The 20305-nt window shown below is 40.6% G+C and overlaps 1 protein-coding gene across 1 annotated transcript in view; it reads right to left on the bottom strand.

The window, feature by feature from the left end:
• Nucleotides 1-20305, bottom strand: part of ANO2 (anoctamin 2) — a 276926-nt gene that overhangs the window by 13390 nt on the left and 243231 nt on the right. Inside the window, exon 22 of the mRNA XM_089669916.1 lies at nt 14586-14767. Within this exon, the coding sequence (XP_089526042.1) occupies nt 14586-14767 (182 nt within the window). The remainder of the gene's footprint in view (nt 1-14585; nt 14768-20305) is intronic.

A 20305-nucleotide genomic window follows, 5' to 3' on the forward strand; every position in this document is an offset into this window, starting at 1 on the left:
TGAGAGTAAATTGCTATATGCTACTAAAGGGTTTTTTTTATAAATGTTCCAGTTCGAAGCAGATTCAATTGCAGGATTTTCAGTATATAACACATAATCATGAGGAGTAAGAGAAAGAGGAGGTAGGAAGAGGGGGTTATAAAGGGCAATAGAAACACAGGGAGAGGAGATTAGAGAAGGAAAGAATAGGTTAGACGGAAAGGAGAGGAGAGACAGGGAGAAAAAAAGAGAGGGAGAAGGAGAGTGAGGGAGAGGAAGAGGGAGAGGGAGAAGAAGAGAAGAGAAAGAGGAGGTAGGAAGAGGGGGTTATAAAGGGCAATAGAAACACAAGGAGAGGAGATTAGAGAAGGAAAGAATAGGTTAGACGGAAAGGAGAGGAGAGACAGGGAGAAGAAAAGAGAGGGAGAAGGAGAGTGAGGGAGAGGAAGAGGGAGAGGGAGAAGAAGAGAAGAGAAAGAGGCAAAAGAAAGAAGACAAAAATGAAGAGAAAGGAAAGCAGAGGTGAGCAGATTGGAGGGAAAAGTATGCAGGGACTAAACATTTGGCAAGGGAAGAGCATGGGTGGAGAGGAGAAGAGATTGGAGAGATAGAGGAGAAAGAATGAGCTTTGAGAACAAGATGGGAAAGAGAAGATTAGAGAGGGAAAGAAGAACAGAGAAGAGGAGAGGAGGTTGTGGAAATAAAGAAGAGAATAAAAAGGGAGAGGTTAAGAAGGTTAGAGAAATAGGAAAGGAGAGGAGAGAGGTGGAGTGGAGGGACACAGAGAGGGAGAAAAGAGGAAGAGGAAGAGGGAGAGGTGAGGAAGTGGAAGATGAGAAAAAGATGGAGAGGAGAGGAAGAGGGAGAGAAGAGTAGAGAGAAAAGGAGAAAGAGGAGAGGGAAAAAGAGCAGGAGGGAGAGAAGAGGGTGAAGGAGAGGAAGGGGGAGGGAGAGAAGGGGGGGGAAGAGAGGAGGGGAGTGGAGAGACAGGAAGAGGGAGATGAGAGGGAGAGGAAGAGGGAGAGGTGAGGAAGTGGAAGATGAGAGAAAGATGGAGAGGAGAGGAAGAGGGAGAGGGAGAGAGGAAGAGGGAGAGAAGAGTAGAGGGAAAAGGAGAAAGAGGAGAATGAGAAAGAGCAGGCGAGAGAGAAGAGTGTGAAGGAGAGGAAGGGAGAGAGAGAGAGAGGAGGAAGCAGAAAAGGGAGAGGTAGAAAAGAGGAAGAGGAGAGGAGAAGCGAGGGGGAGGAAGAGGGAGAGGAGAGGAGATTTTTGAAGGAGAGAGGATAGTAAAGGAGGGCAAGAGATTAGAGGGAGGATATGAGAGAGAATGGAAGGGATTATCAGCATGGGGAAGATGAAAAATGTAGAGACTGGACAGAGAAGAGAGGATATTGGAGGGAAGGGAGATTGGAGAAAGAGAAGAAAAAAAAGGAAAGGAGAAGAGAAAGATTAGAGAGAAAGGAAAGGAAAGGTGAGGAGACTGAAGGGAGAGGAGGGACAAAAAGTTTGGCAGGGGAAGAGCATGGGTGGAGAGGGGACGAGATTGGAGAGATAGAGGAGAAAGAATAAGCATATGAGATCTGGTGGAGAGGAAATAAGAAGAAAGTAGATTGGAGGGAGAGGGGAGGAGATTAGAGGGAGAAGATATCGTAGGAGAAAAAAAGAGGAAAGAAGATTGGAGAGTGAGGAGAAGGTATTGGAGTGAAAGGAGATTGGCAGTAGAGAAGACAAGAAGGCATCATCAGTTGAGAAGAGGAGATTAATTGAAAAGAGAAGAGAAAAGAGGAGATTAAAGAGAAAGGCTGGAAGGAGATGAAAGGATTGGAGAACAGGGAGATGAGAGAGGAGGAGAAGAGATGAACTGGAAGAGGGGATGGAAGAAAAGGGTTGTGTTAAAGGAAGGGGTACAGGTAGAGAAAAGAACATAAAATAAAAGTGGAGTAGAGGTGCAAAAGAACTGAAGATGGAAACCAAAGGAAATAATATAGGAGAACATGATGTGAGAATGCCGGAAGGTATCCTTGCAGTCTGATTGTACTCTCTCTTTTTCTAAGCATGTAAAAATCTTGTGTGACTGTAAAATGTTACACACACCACTCCTCACCCTGAAGAGCTTCATAAAAAAGCCGTATGCGGACAAGTCTGAAAAGTCATGTAAAATTATGTCATAGCATTTATTAAAACCAGAATTAAGCACAAAACACAGCAAAGCTAGTATTAAATTATACACAATTTTCACATTCAAAGACACACAGGACAGTTCTTGTCTAAACTAGATGTCATTCAGTCAGTCAATGTAATTATTCATCTCAGTAAACGTGACAGGTGCTAATAAACTTTAAACTGATTTCAGACAGTCATGTTCATGCAGCCAAATAATGGGTGTCTAGATCAGCCGTTCCTAGCCAGAAAGGTAACGTCATGTAGACGATATTCCGATGGTAAAGTTTTTTTTTTTTTTTTTTCATTTATATGTTGCCAAAATAGCTCATCTCCAATAAATCACAGAAGATTAACATCGCAGACAGACTCTGAGAAGAGAAAGCCAAAGAAGGAGATGAAAATATATAGATAGTCAAGTGATGGTATTCAGAAGGGATTTACTTTTATAAAAGAACCATCAATAGGACAAAAATCACATGAACGCGGATATGCTAAAGATGAATACTAGAGATGAGCGAATCGAACTAGGCGAACCGGAATTCGAGTCGAATTTCAGGAAATATTCGATTCGTGTCGAAACCGAAATTTTGCCTACTTCGGGTGCGCGAATCGAACATTTCCCGATCAGCCGGCAAAAGTGTCCCTGCAGTGAGCTCCGCTATTTCTGACAGTTCTCTGACAGAAGGAACACATGTTTAGCGGTTGAAACATTGTATCTATTAGTTTACATTTAGGATACAGATGTTTCAACCACTGTACATGTGAAGAAGTTGTGAGAGAACTGTCAGAAATAGAGGAACTCTGCACATACACTTTTTGCCGGCTTGGAATTATTCTTCTTTTCATCCTACTTCTTCTTCTTCTTCATCCTCAGAAGAAGAGGATGAGGATGAGGATGAAGAAGAAGAAGAAGAAGAAGAAGAAGAAGAAGAAGAAGTAGGATGAAAAGAAGAATAATTCCAAGCCGGCAAAAAGTGTATGTGCAGAGTTCCTCTATTTCTGACAGTTCTCTCACAGCTTCTTCACATGTACAGCGGTTGAAACATCTGTATCCTAAATGGAAACTAATAGATACAATTTGTATCTATTAGTTTCCATTTAGGATACAGATATTTCAACCGCTGTACATGTGAAGAAGCTGTGAGAGAACTGTCAGAAATAGAGGAACTCTGCACATACACTTTTTGCCGGCATGGAATTATTCTTCTTTTCATTATACTTCTTCTTCTTCTTCTTCTTCTTCTTCTTCTTCTTCTTCTTCTTCCTCATCCTCATCTTCTGAGGATGAGGATGAAGAAGAAGAAGAAGAAGAAGTAGGATGAAAAGAAGAATAATTCCAAGCCGGCAAAAAGTGTATGTGCAGAGTTCCTCTATTCTGCAGATACACTTAGAGGAGCTCTGCAGATACACTTAGAGGAGCTCTGCACATACACTTTTTGCCGGCTTGGAATTAATCTTATTTTCATCCTACTTCTTCTTCTTCTTCTTCTTCTTCTTCTTCTTCATCCTCATCCTCATCCTCAGAAGAAGAAGAGGATGAGGATGAGGATGAAGAAGAAGAAGTAGGATGAAAATAAGAATAATTCCAAACCGGAAAAAAGTGTATGTGCAGAGCTCCTCTAAGTGTATCTGCAGAGCTCCTCTAAGTGTATCTGCAGAATAGAGGAACTCTGCACATACACTTTTTGCCGGAAACCGCTGTATGGAGTGAATGTCCCAGAACTGTCAGAAATAGACTATTTATGACAGTTCTGGGACATTCACTGCATACAGCTGTTTTAACCGCTGTATGGAGGGAATGTCATGGAACTGTCAGAAATAGACTATTAATGACAGTTCTGGGACTGTCCTTCCATACAGCGGTTGAAACATTGTATGTATTTGTTTCCATAAATGGATCCATTTATGGAAACAAATACATACAATGTTTCAACCGCTGTATGGAAGGACAGTCCCACAACTGTCATTAATAGTCTATTTCTGACAGTTCCATGACATTCCCTCCATACAGCGGTTAAAACAGCTGTATGGAGTGAATGTCCCAGATCTATCAGAAATAGACTATTTATGACAGTTCTGGGACATTCACTGCATACAGCTGTTTTAACCGCTGTATGGAGGGAATGTCATGGAACTGTCAGAAATAGACTATTAATGACAGTTGTGGGACTGTCCTTCCATACAGCGGTTGAAACATTGTATGTATTTGTTTCCATAAATGGATCCATTTATGGAAACAAATACATACAATGTTTCAACCGCTGTATGGAAGGACAGTCCCACAACTGTCATTAATAGTCTATTTCTGACAGTTCCATGACATTCCCTCCATACAGCGGTTAAAACAGCTGTATGGAGTGAATGTCCCAGATCTGTCAGAAATAGACTATTTATGACAGTTCTGGGACATTCACTGCATACAGCTGTTTTAACCGCTGTATGGAGGGAATGTCATGGAACTGTCAGAAATAGACTATTAATGACAGTTGTGGGACTGTCCTTCCATACAGCGGTTGAAACATTGTATGTATTTGTTTCCATAAATGGATCCATTTATGGAAACAAATACATACAATGTTTCAACCGCTGCATGGAAGGACAGTCCCAGAACTGTCATTAATAGTCTATTTCTGACAGTTCCATGACATTCCCTCCATACAGCGGTTAAAACAGCTGTATGGAGTGAATGTCCCAGATCTGTCAGAAATAGACTATTTATGACAGTTCTGGGACATTCACTGCATACAGCTGTTTTAACCGCTGTATGGAGGGAATGTCATGGAACTGTCAGAAATAGACTATTAATGACAGTTGTGGGACTGTCCTTCCATACAGCGGTTGAAACATTGTATGTATTTGTTTCCATAAATGGATCCATTTATGGAAACAAATACATACAATGTTTCAACCGCTGCATGGAAGGACAGTCCCACAACTGTCATTAATAGTCTATTTCTGACAGTTCCATGACATTCCCTCCATACAGCGGTTAAAACAGCTGTATGGAGTGAATGTCCCAGATCTGTCAGAAATAGACTATTTATGACAGTTCTGGGACATTCACTGCATACAGCTGTTTTAACCGCTGTATGGAGGGAATGTCATGGAACTGTCAGAAATAGACTATTAATGACAGTTCTGGGACTGTCCTTCAATGCAGCGGTTGAAACATTGTATGTATTTGTTTCCATAAATGGATCCATTTATGGAAACAAATACATACAATGTTTCAACCGCTGTATGGAAGGACAGTCCCACAACTGTCATTAATAGTCTATTTCTGACAGTTCCATGACATTCCCTCCATACAGCGGTTAAAACAGCTGTATGGAGTGAATGTCCCAGATCTGTCAGAAATAGACTATTTATGACAGTTCTGGGACATTCACTGCATACAGCTGTTTTAACCGCTGTATGGAGGGAATGTCATGGAACTGTCAGAAATAGACTATTAATGACAGTTCTGGGACTGTCCTTCAATGCAGCGGTTGAAACATTGTATGTAAATGTTTCCATAAATGGATCCATTTATGGAAACAAATACATACAATGTTTCAACCGCTGTATGGAAGGACAGTCCCACAACTGTCATTAATAGTCTATTTCTGACAGTTCCATGACATTCCCTCCATACAGCGGTTAAAACAGCTGTATGGAGTGAATGTCCCAGATCTGTCAGAAATAGACTATTTATGACAGTTCTGGGACATTCACTCCATACAGCTGTTTTAACCGCTGTATGGAGGGAATGTCATGGAACTGTCAGAAATAGACTATTAATGACAGTTCTGGGACTGTCCTTCCATGCAGCGGTTGAAACATTGTATGTATTTGTTTCCATAAATGGATCCATTTATGGAAACAAATACATACAATGTTTCAACCGCTGCATGGAAGGACAGTCCCAGAACTGTCATTAATAGTCTATTTCTGACAGTTCTATGACATTCCCTCCATACAGCGGTTGAAACCGCTGTATGGAGTGAATGTCCCAGAACTGTCAGAAATAGACAGAAACTGTCACAGAACTGTCCTTCTTCTCATCCTTCTCCTTCTTCTCATCCTTCTTCTCATCCTTCTTCTCATCCTTCTCCTTCTTCTCATCCTTCTCCTTCTTCTCATCCTTCTCCTTCTGCTCATCCTTCTTCTCATCCTTCTCCTTCTTCTCATCCTTCTCCTTCTCCTTCTTCTCATCCTTCTCCTTCTCCTTCTTCTCATCCTTCTTCTTCTGCTTCTCCTTCTCCTTCTTCTCATCCTTCTCCTTCTTCTCATCCTTCTCCTTCTTCTCATCCTTCTCCTTCTCCTTCTTCTCATCCTTCTCCTTCTCCTTCTCATCCTTCTCCTTCTTCTCATCCTTCTCCTTCTCCTTCTTCTCATCCTTTTTCTTCTCATCCTTCTCCTTCTCCTTCTTCTCATCCTTCTCCTTCTTCTCATCCTTCTCCTTCTTCTCATCCTTCTCCTTCTTCTCATCCTTCTCCTTCTTCTCATCATTCTCCTTCTTCTCATCCTTCTCCTTCTTCTCATCCTTCTTCTTCTCATCCTTCTCCTCCTTCTTCTCATCCTTCTTCTCATCCTTCTTCTTCTCATCCTTCTCCTTCTTCTCATCCTTCTCCTTCTCCTTCTTCTCATCCTTCTCCTTCTTCTCATCCTTCTCCTTCTTCTCATCCTTCTCCTTCTCCTTCTTCTCTTCCTTCTCCTTCTTATCATCCTTCTCCTTCTTCTCATCATTCTCCTTCTTCTCATCCTTCTCCTTCTTCTCATCCTTCTTCTTCTCATCCTTTTCCTTCTTCTCATCCTTCTTCTTCTCATCCTTCTCCTTCTTCTCATCCTTCTTCTTCTCATCCTTCTCTTTCTTATCATCCTTCTCCTTCTCCTTCTTCTCATCCTTCTCCTTCTCCTTCTTCTCATCCTTCTCCTTCTTCTCATCCTTCTTCTTCTCATCCTTCTCCTTCTCATCCTTCTCCTTCTTCTCATCCTTCTCCTTCTCCTTCTTCTCATCCTTCTCCTTCTCCTTCTTCTCATCCTTCTCCTTCTCCTTCTCCTTCTTCTCATCCTTCTCCTTCTTCTCATCCTTCTCCTTCTTCTCATCCTTCTCCTTCTCCTTCTTCTCATCCTTCTCCTTCTTCTCATCCTTCTCCTTCTCCTTCTCCTTCCTCATCTCCAAGGGCATTTAAATTAAAGGTACAGTGTTCTGCACTAATTTAAAGGCTCTCTGAAGCCTAGAAACCCTTTAAATAAGTCATCTTCGTAGCGGAGAAATTCGCATCGAATCGAATTTCACACTGGAATTCGCCGAATCAGCCGAATCGAATTTTTCATTTCTTCGCTCATCTCTAATGAATACTGTTAGGCACTTTGGCAGACAGCTTTTGGCACAGTTAGTGTTAATAAAGTTCACTGAATGTGATAGCATGTATTGGGAAGATAATACAGTATTTATTAGCATGATTGTATAAATGTCTCTTTGGGCTAAAAGCTGCCATCAAAGCAGATGTAAAAGAAACAAACCAATGCAGCGCACGCACTTTTAAAGGCAAGCGGTGTATAGTAAGCCTCTGAATTTAACCTGGAAAACGACTCTTGCAATCCCCATACAGCAGAGCTCAGACTAAAAGAGGAAGCAGGAGTACGAGGTGGCCAATCAGTTCTACTGCAGTCCTCATGTTCTAACAAGGGACATGCTGATAGAAGGCAGAGAGCAGACTGAGTCTAGGTTCACACCTATGCATTTTCCGCTGCGTTTTGCGGAAACACACAGAAGTACATTTAACATGATTTCCTATGGGACCTTTCACCTGGTGTGGTTTTCGGAAACGGTCAGGGACTTTTTAAAATGCAAAATGTTGCGTTTTTGGTTCTATAGACTTCAATAGAGGTGCTGCAGAAAAGCATGTAGTGTGTTTTTGATGCATTTTTGATGCATTTTCTATGCATTTTGCATTTTATTCTGCCCAGCAACAAGTTAAAAAAAATTTAAAAAAATGAATGTTGAAAACGCACTGCAGAAATGGATCAAACGCACACTGCATAGGTGTGAACCTCATCTGAAAGAAAGATAAGCTCATCAGTGTGCAGCTTCTCCTTTCACTATTCAGTTTTAGGCTGGAGTTGGAACATGACCTGTATGTGTTACATTAGTGAAGCAGAGAATAATCCAGTCTCCTGTCCTGTCCAAATCTTTTGGCAAGTAAACCAGCTCCCTTACAGTATATGTATTTAACCTGTGTATATAGATGTTTGCTTGGAGTTCAGCTTAAACATTAGTGTTAAAGTGGTAAAGTGGTTCTAAAGCCTTGTTTTTTTTCATACTTACCTGCTCTGTATATTGGTTTTGCACAGAACAGACCTGACCCTTCTCTTCTTGGGTCCCCTGTCGGCGCTTCTGGCCCCTCTCCCTTGCTGTGTGCCCCCAGAGCAAGCTGTTTGCTCTGGGGGCACTCGAGTGTGCACACTCCCAATCCACCTCTATGTGTCTATGGGATCTTCAGCTCAGATAAGTATAAGAGGGGCTGCTGGGAAATCTGCACCCTGAAGGTTTTTTACCTGCATGCATAGGATGCATGAAGGTGAAAAACCTTCAGCTTTAAGAACCACTTTGAGGACAGTTGTCAAATGAAGGGCGAGGTGTATAGGCTACGCCATTGTTCTATTTATGGCTTGGGTTTAGAGCGGTTCCCATTTTTATATCCTTAGTCTCCTAAACAAATCCATAAACATCCACCACTTAATGGCCCTGTAATCTATTTTTCATTAAATTGTTTTTTACTATGTTCTTCTGCCTCCTTGTAACGTTCTCCAAACCTCTCCTTTTTCCACTCATTTCTGTTTGTGTAGAACAAACAATTCCTTTTTAAATGGGATCATATGCACTGCCCTACGCACACTACAAATCCCAGAGTTCATAGACCATAGGCCATCTCAGTACAGTGGGCCCATGGAGAACAGACATAGACACCCACTAAAAGGAAATCGCATCACAACAGCAAAAAAAATAATAATTTGGAGGCCGCTAAGAATACATTTTATTTAACCAGAGTTCAGTATCACTTGCAGTATCTGATACTTTACTTGTATTAGCCTCACTGCATATCCGCTGTTCTGCAGTTGCAAGTAATTAGGCTTTGTTTATACCGGGCATACTAAAGCATATGCCAGTGTGAGGGCTGTGTTTACCAGCACAGGATTATACTGATGTTCTGTGCATCCCCATGCAGGCAGTCCTATTCATGTCAATTGGAACGCAGTGGCTACACAGGCACAGTGTGCATTCAGGGACACACGCCTGCACCCGCACAGATGCATGAGGAAGCACAGAACACCAGTACAGCCCTGTGCGGATAAACGCAGCCCTCGCGGGGGCATAGACTACAATATGTCCTGTGTGAATGAGGGCTAAATTGGTTATGTTTAAAATGCATTAAAACGTTTCTGAACATTTTTTAATGCACATTAACACTTGTGTGTTTTACACAATTAAAGGATAAGTTCACCTTATCATGTTACATGTTCCACCCATTTTTAGGGTGGAACATGTAAAATGTTCCCATAGCCTGCTGCCCCCCTCCCTCTGACAGATGGTGCAGGGAGAAGTCTCCCCATACTATCTGTCAGATTTGAAAACAGCGAGGCTGTGCGGAGTTCCACCCACACGGCCGTGTCACTCATTCACAGAGTTCTATGAATGAGTGCCTACAAGTCCTGGCAGCCTTAGGGGCTGTCAACTTGTAGTTTTCAATGAACTACCACGATGCTGTTGAGCGCTGTGGTAGTTCATTGAAGCTTCCTGTCAGAATATCTGCTTGCTCATACATACCGCACGGCAAACAGATATTCTGACAGGTCTGCAGGAGACATGCATGGCATCAGCGATCTACTGATCCTGGTGCAATTCTTTCCAGGCTCTTATAGACAAAAATAATAAATGCATTTTTCACCTGCAAAAATATGTGCATTTATTATTTTTGTCTAAAAGGTGAACTTATCTTAACTTAACTTATGAACTTATGCTCAGAAATTATTTTTAAGGCATATGCTTTAGACTGGGTTCACATACGTGTGGGTCGGTTTGCAGTGTGACTTTAAAGTCCAGTCCTTTGCGTTTTCGTTCAGTGGTTCAGGTGGGATTCCAATGTGAAGGACTCTTTTTTAAATTGCACTACGGCCTGACCGCACATATGTAAATAGCTGTAAAGACCTACACTCACCGGCCAATTTATTAGATACACCTTGCTAGTGCCAAGAAAATATCCCCTACACCATTACACCACCACCAGCCTGAACCAATGATACAAGGCAGGACGGATCCATGCTTTCATGTTGTTTACTCCAAATTCTGACCCTACCATCTGAATGTTGCAATAACCAGTTTGCCCATTTTCCTCTGAGCTCTGATATCAACAAGGCATTTTCGTACACACAACTGCAGCTCACTGGATATTTTCCCTTTTTCGGACCATTCTCTGTAAACCCTAGAGATGGTTATGCGTGAATATCCCACTAGATCAGCAGTTTTTGAAATACTCAGACCAGCCCATCTGGCACCAACAACCATGCCACGTTCAAAGTCACTTAAATTCTCTTTTTTCCCCATTCTGATGCTCGGTTTAAACTTCAGCAAGTCGTCCTCACCACCTCTAGATGCCTATATGCATGAGCCTAAATGCATTGAGTTTCTGCCATGTGATTGGCCTATTAGCACTTTGTGTTACCAAGCAATTGAATAGGTGTACCTAATAAAGTGGCCGGTGAGTGCAAACACATCTAAGCAAATCAGCCGCCATATCAGAAATACATCGTTTTTTTAAATAAAGAAAAAAGTAAGTGCGATATGTGGGACCTGCTGTTCCTTAGCATGTTATCCTTGGTCATGGTGGGCACAGATAAACAAGGCTTTCTTTGGCTTCTAATGATTTTGAAGAGAACCAATCATAATATGTTTTATACAAGCGTCCTAAGCTGTAACTTTACAGGCATAATTATGACAAATTGGTATTTGCTCCCTTATTTAGCTTTACTTACTTTGTAAAAAGGTGCATCAGAACATAGAAGCCTAACAAACCTGTGAATGTTTTCATCTCATGTTGCCAACACTGACTGTCTCCAAGCTTCTGAGTGTGCACAGCAGCATCAAACCTCATAGCTATTTACATTTCTTTCAACTGAAGGAATGTTATTAACTGCCATAAACAGTCTTATAAATAGCCAAAACATTAGGAACTTATAGCCAATGAAAAACAGTGAACTCTTGATTTCACTGATTTATAAATAGGCCTCAAAATAAAATATACTGAATGTGGAGAAGTGAATTCAAGCTGTGTTTTTTTCCTAACAGATGGTTTTAATAGAGTGGATCTTATTTTCCTTATCCTGGAGGGACTGAGTCAGATGCATTATTGCTCTGCTACTTTAATTAAAGGAGGTGTGTGAGACTGGTCACATGTTCTGCACATAGAGGGAGAGTTTCACGGAACTATTTAGACTTCATTCTAGATGTATCTGCATATTCTAGCACTTCATTCCTAATTACGATGATGGACTTGTCAGCCACACTGCATTATCTGGCATTATTAGAATTTATATAAAAGGGGATTAAATAAATGTCAGAGTTTTGTACTCCTATTTTTTTCAATTAATATAGCAAGACGTGTAAAGGAAGCAAGAAGCTCCCGTAAATTACTCATACAGCTAGTAGCTGGCATTAGGCTAGAGATTACGCAGGACGTGTGTTTTTGGTTTTTCTTATGTTATTGCTTGTAAAAGTTCACACTATTTGAGGCTTGATGTTCTGACCGGGGAAGAGCTGGTCTAGCCTTATAAAATTGTTACTGTTCCCACTGACCGCAGGTTGGTCTAGACTAGTGAATATTCCAAAAATTCTTAATGGCTGCATCACGATTTCTTCGTTCTGACTTTCTGATTGGATAATGTTCGGAGTTCAGCAGATTTCTTGCTTCCGAAAAGGTTCAAAAACATTGCTTGATCTCAAGCCTAGGACACAGTTGAAGCCTAACTCTAGTTAAAATGATGTATTTAGTTTTGGAAAGAGTGAGGAAGAGTTACCATTGCTGTTTTTATTTCTGAATTTGGCCCCATTGGGGAGATTTTTCCCTCACTTCCTGTCCCTGGTTCCCTTACAAGAAATGGCTGGTGTGTTTGTTAATAAGGCAGGAAGGCAAGGAAAGAAATAAAAATATTGTGTAATGTTCTGACCCTTCATCACTCTTCTACCATAAATGGGTCTTTGCTTTGTCAGTGCACCTGTTGGAGAGATTTGCCAATACTTCCTGTCCTAACAGGTAGTGAAGGGAAATATTCCAAATAGGGACACAAATTACAATAGAAACCTGAGGAAGTCTTCAACCCTTACCCATGCCAACCAAAACTAAATAAAAAGATTAAATGGAGTTGAGCTTTCATCTTTATAATTATTTCCACCTAAAAGAAAGGCTGTTCAGCTATGTAAAGGTCTAATTGAGGGTGATTCCTGCCATCATACCTGGAAGTCTGTTTTGTTACATATACCAATTTGGCCCAATAATGGCTCAGACCGCACACACTCCTTGGCACATAGAAGTTACTGAATTGGCTGGAGATTAGCAAGGAGCCAACCTCTTTGAGTTTTTGGAAGGAGTTTGGCCCTTCCTTGGAGGGTTCACTTTTCACTAGATCTACTAAAATATAAATTGTACTATACCTGCCACAGTTTTAGAAGTCACAATGTCATGCTATAGAGCTGAAGGGTGAGGTCCTCCTCTGAACCCAAGTATCTGTCAGAATACCACAGACTGTGGTATTGAAGCTGAACTCCAACTGTAAATACCTATTAAACACCTGCGCTCGGTGACTACAATTATTAATTAAATACCTAAAAAAAGTTAGCTGCTGTGTGTAACACACTGGGGTTTATTTACTAAAACTGGAGAGTGCAAAATCAGGCTCGCTTTGGCATATAAACCAATTAGCTTCCAGGTTTTATTGCCAAAGCCTAATTGAACAAGCTGAGTTTAAAAGCTGATTGGTTTCTATGTAAAGTGAGCCAGATTTTGCACTCTCCAGCTCTAGTAAATAAACCCCTATGTGTGCTTACATAAAATTTCATCCTTAATCACAGTGTTTTAAACCAACAACCAACAATTGTGCAAAATGCTAAATTATTAAATTATTAATTTTTAATATATAATATCCCATGTAGTTCAACTTTAAATACAAGCGTCCATTAATTATCAACGTCCTTCAAGTGCTGCTTGCAGCTTTCCTTTATCTTGTGCAATACAGTTCATAAAGTGCTCCAAGCAAACTGTGCAAATCAAATGCTGTTAATCATAAAGTGTCCTTCAGAAAGTACTCTCCTGTTCAGCAGTTAGCCACCACCACATTTGAAAACCCACCAGACAGAATAGACCCCCTGCTAGAGTAGGCCAGTCAGCGCTTTCCAATAGTGTAAAAAAAACTTTTTTATTTAGGCGACTGACATATACAACCTAAAATCTATAGGCTATCATATTTGCATTTGACTGTGCATTCCGCCCTGCACCTGGGTTATGGAGCATTTTTATCACACAACAATGGCTTCACTATAGCAAGTGCAAGCCCTGTTAGTGCCCCTGATGGTATCATGACTAAAAGTACGTCAAGGCAGAGTTACAGGAAAGAACGATGGCCCATTGGAGACATTTGGCACTAACAGGGTTGCTGTTTTTATGCTAAAAGACCCTTCTACTTACGTAGAAAGGTGCCGATGACCCCACTATACCCATGTGGCTGCAGTTGATCAACATTAGCCTCCCATTTTATAAGCTTACGTATGAGCTTTGAAAAAAACCTAATCTGTTTGATGCTATTTGCGATTGCTGCTATTCTAATCCTGCCTCTGTGACTCCAGGCAATTGATAATGTATTTCCGTACTGTGTTTTATGACCTATTGTTTGATATGATCCATAGAATCCAATATGTCATCTCTACTGTTTCTCTGGTGTGAATTGTAAAGTATTGAGAAACAGCTTTTTATTTTCTTGTAATTGTCAAGTTTCTCTTTTCTATCACTTGTGGTTTTTTTTCTTTTTGAACTTATGTATCTTTTTTTTTCTTTTTTTTTTTAACTCAATAGCATATTTTAAGGGAAAAAAAACAATCCAACCCTAGATGTGAGGTTTGTTTCAGAGAAAACAGCATCTGGAGGCTACCCTCCATGGATAACAGTCTTTTTGTCTACTGCATACTATACCCCTTTTCTAACACCACCTCTTCACAAACTTTTTAAGCAAAAAATACTTTGGAATGTTTGTGAAATTGCTGAATAGAGCCCACATTGTTACAGAAAAATAAGCTGGTAACCTGCCCACAGCACGGCCAATATACTTGCACCAACATGACACAGAACCATCTATGAGCACACCACTACAGACTATTGTTCCTCTTTTAAACAATGGTTGATTGCCGTTACCTGCAGAAAACAACATCCTGAGAAAACTGTGAGTTTTCAGGCTGGGTTCCGGGTTTTAGATGGCTGACATTGAAGTATGAAAGGGTTTGATTGATGAATCCATGCATGGATCCGTTTGAACTGTACATATACTGATACACGAGACGAGGAATAAAGTCTGATGTCACAGATATTACAAATGCCTAGAGAATGAGAGAGACAGAAATGGTAAGAATTAGGAAAGCTAGCATGTGATTTTTCAGTGTTTAGAGATTTTCCAGGACAGATCATGGTCCGATAAGAAACTTGTCAATCAAAACATTACCATGTACATAAAGTTCATCTATATGCTCTAGCATTTGTTGTCTGTTAAATGATCATGCATTGCAAGGCAAATCAACTGACATTTACCCCTTTTTTAGTCTAAAATGTATTTTTAAGCTGGTTGCAAGCAGATAGGGAAGGAGAGAAAGGGTAGGACTAAGCAGCGCTTGCATGTCATTCCCATGTGACATGCAAAATGCTGCTAAAACTATATTGTCCAGTAGTCACATAGCCTATGGATGGAGTTGGGTGTGGCCCGCCAAAGTTGAAGAGGAAAATCAACAGCGACAAATATGATATGACAAAAATGAAATGACAAAACAGGGTGATTCATTTAAAAAATAAAATTAAGTTTGTAGAAAAGAAAAAAATGTCCATTTAAAGTATAGTCATTTTAAACCAGGACGTATATAACATACTGACATGCCTGGCATAGAGTTATCTGAAAGGAGAGCGCACACAGTTGGCACGAACCATTACCATACATCAAGAGCTAGGTGTTCCATGCAATTATCTGTACTCATATCAGCCCCAGAGGCCAATGCTCTAGCTGCCAAATGTACCTATGGAGAGGATTGTGGTTGCCCATTTCCAAGCTCACTAAGCCTCTGCCTGCCTTTGGGAACCATCAAAAAGTCTAGAAGAACAGAAGTACCAAAAAGAGGAATCAATAATGCGGTTAGGAGCAACTAATCATCTTTTATTAGAAGCTGACAGCCAACACATTTCGGGGGCAACAGAACCTCCTTTCTCCAGGGCTTGAATGTAGGAGAATGGTTATCAGTGTGAAGTACAGCTGCTGCTGTAAATGCCTTACTGAAGTCTACTTGAAATGACAAAACTACAATTTAGTTTGCAGCACCTGTGTTTACAGGTCTGAAGTAGGGGGGTTCTGTTGCCCATGGAACATACTGTATTGTCTATCATCTCATAATATGATTATCATTTGCACCTGACTGTCTCATTGATTTATCACTTTAGGCGCTCCTTTTTTTATATTATTTAAAGTGTTACTAAATCCACATTAGTGAAATCAGTCTTTATATGTAGTAAAGCATGCTTGTTATACTCACAGTGAAACCTAAGGGGTTAATCTTCAGTAAAAAGGATGTTTGATCCTGTCTTCTCTGATCTTCTATTGTCCCCAATCCATGATAGTACAGAGCCTTGGGGGCAAGCTGCACATGCTGAGTTTGGTGTGTATTGTGATTAGTACAGGGCCAATCAGCACCGTCTAGACAAAGGGTCAGGGGTCCTGCAGCCTCATAGGGGAGAATGAAAACTCCTACTTTAACCAGTGTTCTGCTGGACACTCATAGAAGTCACAAGACTGCTCAAACTGCTGATGAGCAAAAAGGTATTTAGCAGTTTATATTTACTAAAATAATTGCATTTCCATGTAGTGTGTACTGTGGGAGTCCAGATATAGTGAATCCAGAGTCCTGGGTTTAGGAACACTTTAAGTTTTTACTTCTCTTTTCTCAATGGGTAGGTTATATCTCTTATTTAGGATCTGCTCAACTGCTATACCAACACTACTAAACCTACATTTCTCCCCTTAACATGTCTCTGATGACTCAACTACACCCATCTATGTGGAACGCCATAGATGGCCATAGCTGCTGTAGTGGAGAACATATGAGATCAAACTACAGGAGGGTATGATATGAAGAATAGGATACTGCAAAATTCCAATACATCCTTATGGTATCTAATAACTGAAGCTATTGTGATCTCTGGTAACTATATCTATCTAAAGCTGTGACTGTACCCAAGGGCGGACTGACCATTCGGAAACTCGGGCACTGCCCGAGGGCCCGGGGTCAGTAGGGGGCCCCATGAGATGCCCCTGGTACCTTTTTCATAGGCTTTTTTGAGTTTGGGCAAGGACACAGGGGCCCCATGATCCCCTATTGCCCGGGGGCCCCATGAGTTGTCAGTCCGCCCCTGACTGTACCCCATCTACTAAATGTACTACTAAATAATTGTAAGGCATCCACTAACTCTGCTACTGATGTTGAGAAGTACCCATTAATGATATTACTGTTTATGAAGTACAGTTATACACAATCCATTTCCAGACATGACTGTCTGTATCTCATCCACTATCTTCTCTGATTTTAAAAGATGTGCCACTTCCTATGCTGAGGTTAGAGGTTAGCAGGTGTTACTGTAATACATTCACTAGCTGATGATGGAAGCAGACCTGCCAGCTAATCTCCCACATATCTATCTTCTGCAAGTGCCATGTTTAATTAGATTCAATCACTCCCTACATGCATTTAACAAACCACAGAACCTGCGTGTTTCACAAATAGATGTCAGTAATTGCAGGGATGGGTTGGTGACCCTGGTTAGGAGTCATGGCTGCTTCTTGTTCTTTGTACTGTGAGCAGCTGTGAATATACAACATCCCCTCACTTTAATGATGCACACAGATGTGGCTGAACTTTAATGATTAACTTCACATGACAGCTTTAGATGTACAACGTTCACTAACTGTACTGGTGTAGGAGGAGTAACTGCATCTCATCCAGTAATGGTGCTGACAGTAGAAAGTGTGAATGCATCCCATCCATTCACTTCCATCCAATAACTGTGCCTGGTGGCGGGACAAGATAAAGGCAGAAAAGGCACCCACCTTGGGCACTGTGAGGTGGAGGGTGCAGCTGGGGCAAGATCCTTTTCTGCCTTTTCATCACCCAGTCGATAGTTCATTCCTGCAGATTACACTATAAGATTGGGGCTCTTCATGTGTAACTAGCAGTACTTTGCACCGCTGTCAGTGTATCCAGAGCTCTTTGCACCTGGCTGTCACAAAGCTCAGAGCCGCATTCTCCCTGTGTAAACCTGCTGTCAGTTTGAAAGCTTGGGTCCTGCTCTACATTCAGTTATGAATGAAAGTCACTAAATTCGATTTCATTCATTCATTACTTACATTTTACTTACAATAAAAATAGACCTTTAATAACCTGTAGTAAACCCTAATTAGTTGTATTACTCCTTCTTTATCCCCTGCTTCCCTTTAGTTATCTGTTTTTGTTTTTTTTTGATCATTTGTATGCACACTTTTCAAATTTCTGTTCATTCGTGTTTGTAGCATCAAAAAGAATTGTAGCAAAAACATGATTCAAATGCTTTTATAAATGGAACAAATTGCATAATAAAATTTGTAGTTCACCCGGCTTAGTTTTTTAATTTGTAAAATGAAAAAAAAAAAAATCATATCATTATATCATTCATTGAGTAAATCACTTTTATGTGTAAATTAAAAAAAAAAATTTTTTAAAACAACATTTTAGCCCTTTATGAACCCTTAGTAAACTCTATTTTTATTCCCTTCCCCTAGCGATTTTTGTTGAGTTGGGGGGCCCAACTCTCAGCAGCCCCTGAACTCTCCCTAATGTTTTCCTATGTGTCCATGTACACTATGTTGTTTACATTCGTTTACAGGCAGTTGAGTTTACAGTCATTTTTTTGAATGCACCAAACTTGCGTTCAGGAGTAGATTTTATCAGCGTTTCAAACGCCAAATGCTTGTACACACGTGTAAACGCGGCTAACCACATTTATAAGCGTTTGCGTTTAGAAGCGTTTTTTAACTGTTCCATATCCAAATGCTGTCCAGAGCCTTTTTTCATCATCATAAATGCATGCAAAGTGTTTTCCATGTATTCAAATGGAACTAGCACACCAGCGCAGTCAGTTCCAGGTTTTGCGTGAAGGAAAAAATGTTAGAACGTGCTGCATTATGCTCATGATGGGATCCATAGTGAATACAACCAGAAAAGACCAGTAATCTCAACACATACTGCTCTCCCTGCTTCTACTCTCTCTATTTCTCTTCTCTCAAAATGTCTGAAATAATTAATTTTTTACTGTTTTTCAGTGCATTCTGGGCATTTTGGAAGGTCTCCTGAGGTTATCTTTAAAAAATACTTCTATACGCAAATGCACATAAACGAGCATAAACGCGGTATGCAAACGTGGCTAAACAGACGTTTTTTAACCTACGTTTCCAGCAGTCAGTTGCCATCATTCAGAAGTGTTTTCCAAAAGTCTCGTGTACATGGAGCCTAATAAGCAGATGCTGTCACTAGATGCTATGACTGCATCTCATCCAATAAGTGGGCTTACACCAGTAGGTTTACCTGCATTCCATCCACTAACCATACTTATGCTGTGAGGTTTGACTGTAAATTGTATTTTTTCCAAAGAGTGATTACAGAGCATACCATAATTGCAGTAATTTGGGGAAATTTTGTTATAAAACAACTGCATACCACTGTTATTTTGCTGTCAAAGTTTGATTTAGTTTTAGTCGTAGTCTTTTGACTGAAATGCCATTTTAGTTTTAGTCATATTTTAGTCATCTGAATTGTTTTATTCGTATTTTAGTCAAGTAAAATCTTCACTTCGGTTCCGGTTGACTAAAATCTCCAGTACTCTATCGGCAAGCTGTATTGGCTGAGAGACGCAGGCTCCCTCTGTCTGCCTGCTGCCAGGGAGTTCTAGAACAATGCCCTGCAAACTACAGAAGAGGAACTCCTCCATTGGATTTGTGTCTGTCTGGATGTGACCTGATGAGTGTTTCCCCTCCCGAAAAGGTACTTTGTAAAGTAACAGCCTCCCCAGGCCATCCAGTTCTCTGCCCTGTGCACTCCTCACACCCATTTATTTCCCTATCCCCATATGCAGCCCGGAATTACAGCCAATAGAGTTTACAGTTTTTTGGGGGGGGGTTTTATATTTTAAAGTTGCACCTCTGTTTGTCGAAAAGAAATACTTTTGTTTGTTTATGGAAATTGGTTTTATTTATAAAGATGTTATATATCACAATGACAAAATCTGTAGTGCGTGTTCAAACCCTTAACACTATAAACAATAACGTTATAAGATTTTTTTACTCCAGGATTGTATAATTCTACGGAAATGCCTAATCCCTTAATGCCAAGGCCTCCTAGCCTTTTAAGGAGTTTCTGATGCCGGGAGGCGGGGCAGGGTTGATAATGCGACCCCCGTGATTGGCTATCACAGTGGTCACATAAACGGAAAGCTCCCGATTGCTACTTGTGTTCAGGGGCTTTCCATTAGGGGCCGGCCGGTAACTGTGACGTGCAGCGTGTGCGCTCTCAGCATGTGGCCTCTCAGCGTCAAGGCCCACCTGCTGACAGGCTGCATATATGCGTAATCTCAGCGCAAAGGAGTTAATGAATGCATTACAATTTAGCCATTAAATTTTAGTCGACTAAAATTTACTGGAGATTTTAGTCCACTAACTGAAAATTGGAATTGATTTTCGTCATAGCTTTCGTCAATTGACTTAATTCTAATTTTATTTTCATTTCATTTTCATCACTGAAAACATGCAACTGACAAAAACTATGACGAAAATATTTTTGTTGATGAATCTGACA

The sequence above is a fragment of the Staurois parvus genome, unplaced genomic scaffold (genome assembly GCF_062004578.1).
Source record: "Staurois parvus isolate SC_StPar_1 unplaced genomic scaffold, SC_StPar_1.0 ptg000010l, whole genome shotgun sequence".
NCBI classification, from domain to species: domain Eukaryota; kingdom Metazoa; phylum Chordata; class Amphibia; order Anura; family Ranidae; genus Staurois; species Staurois parvus.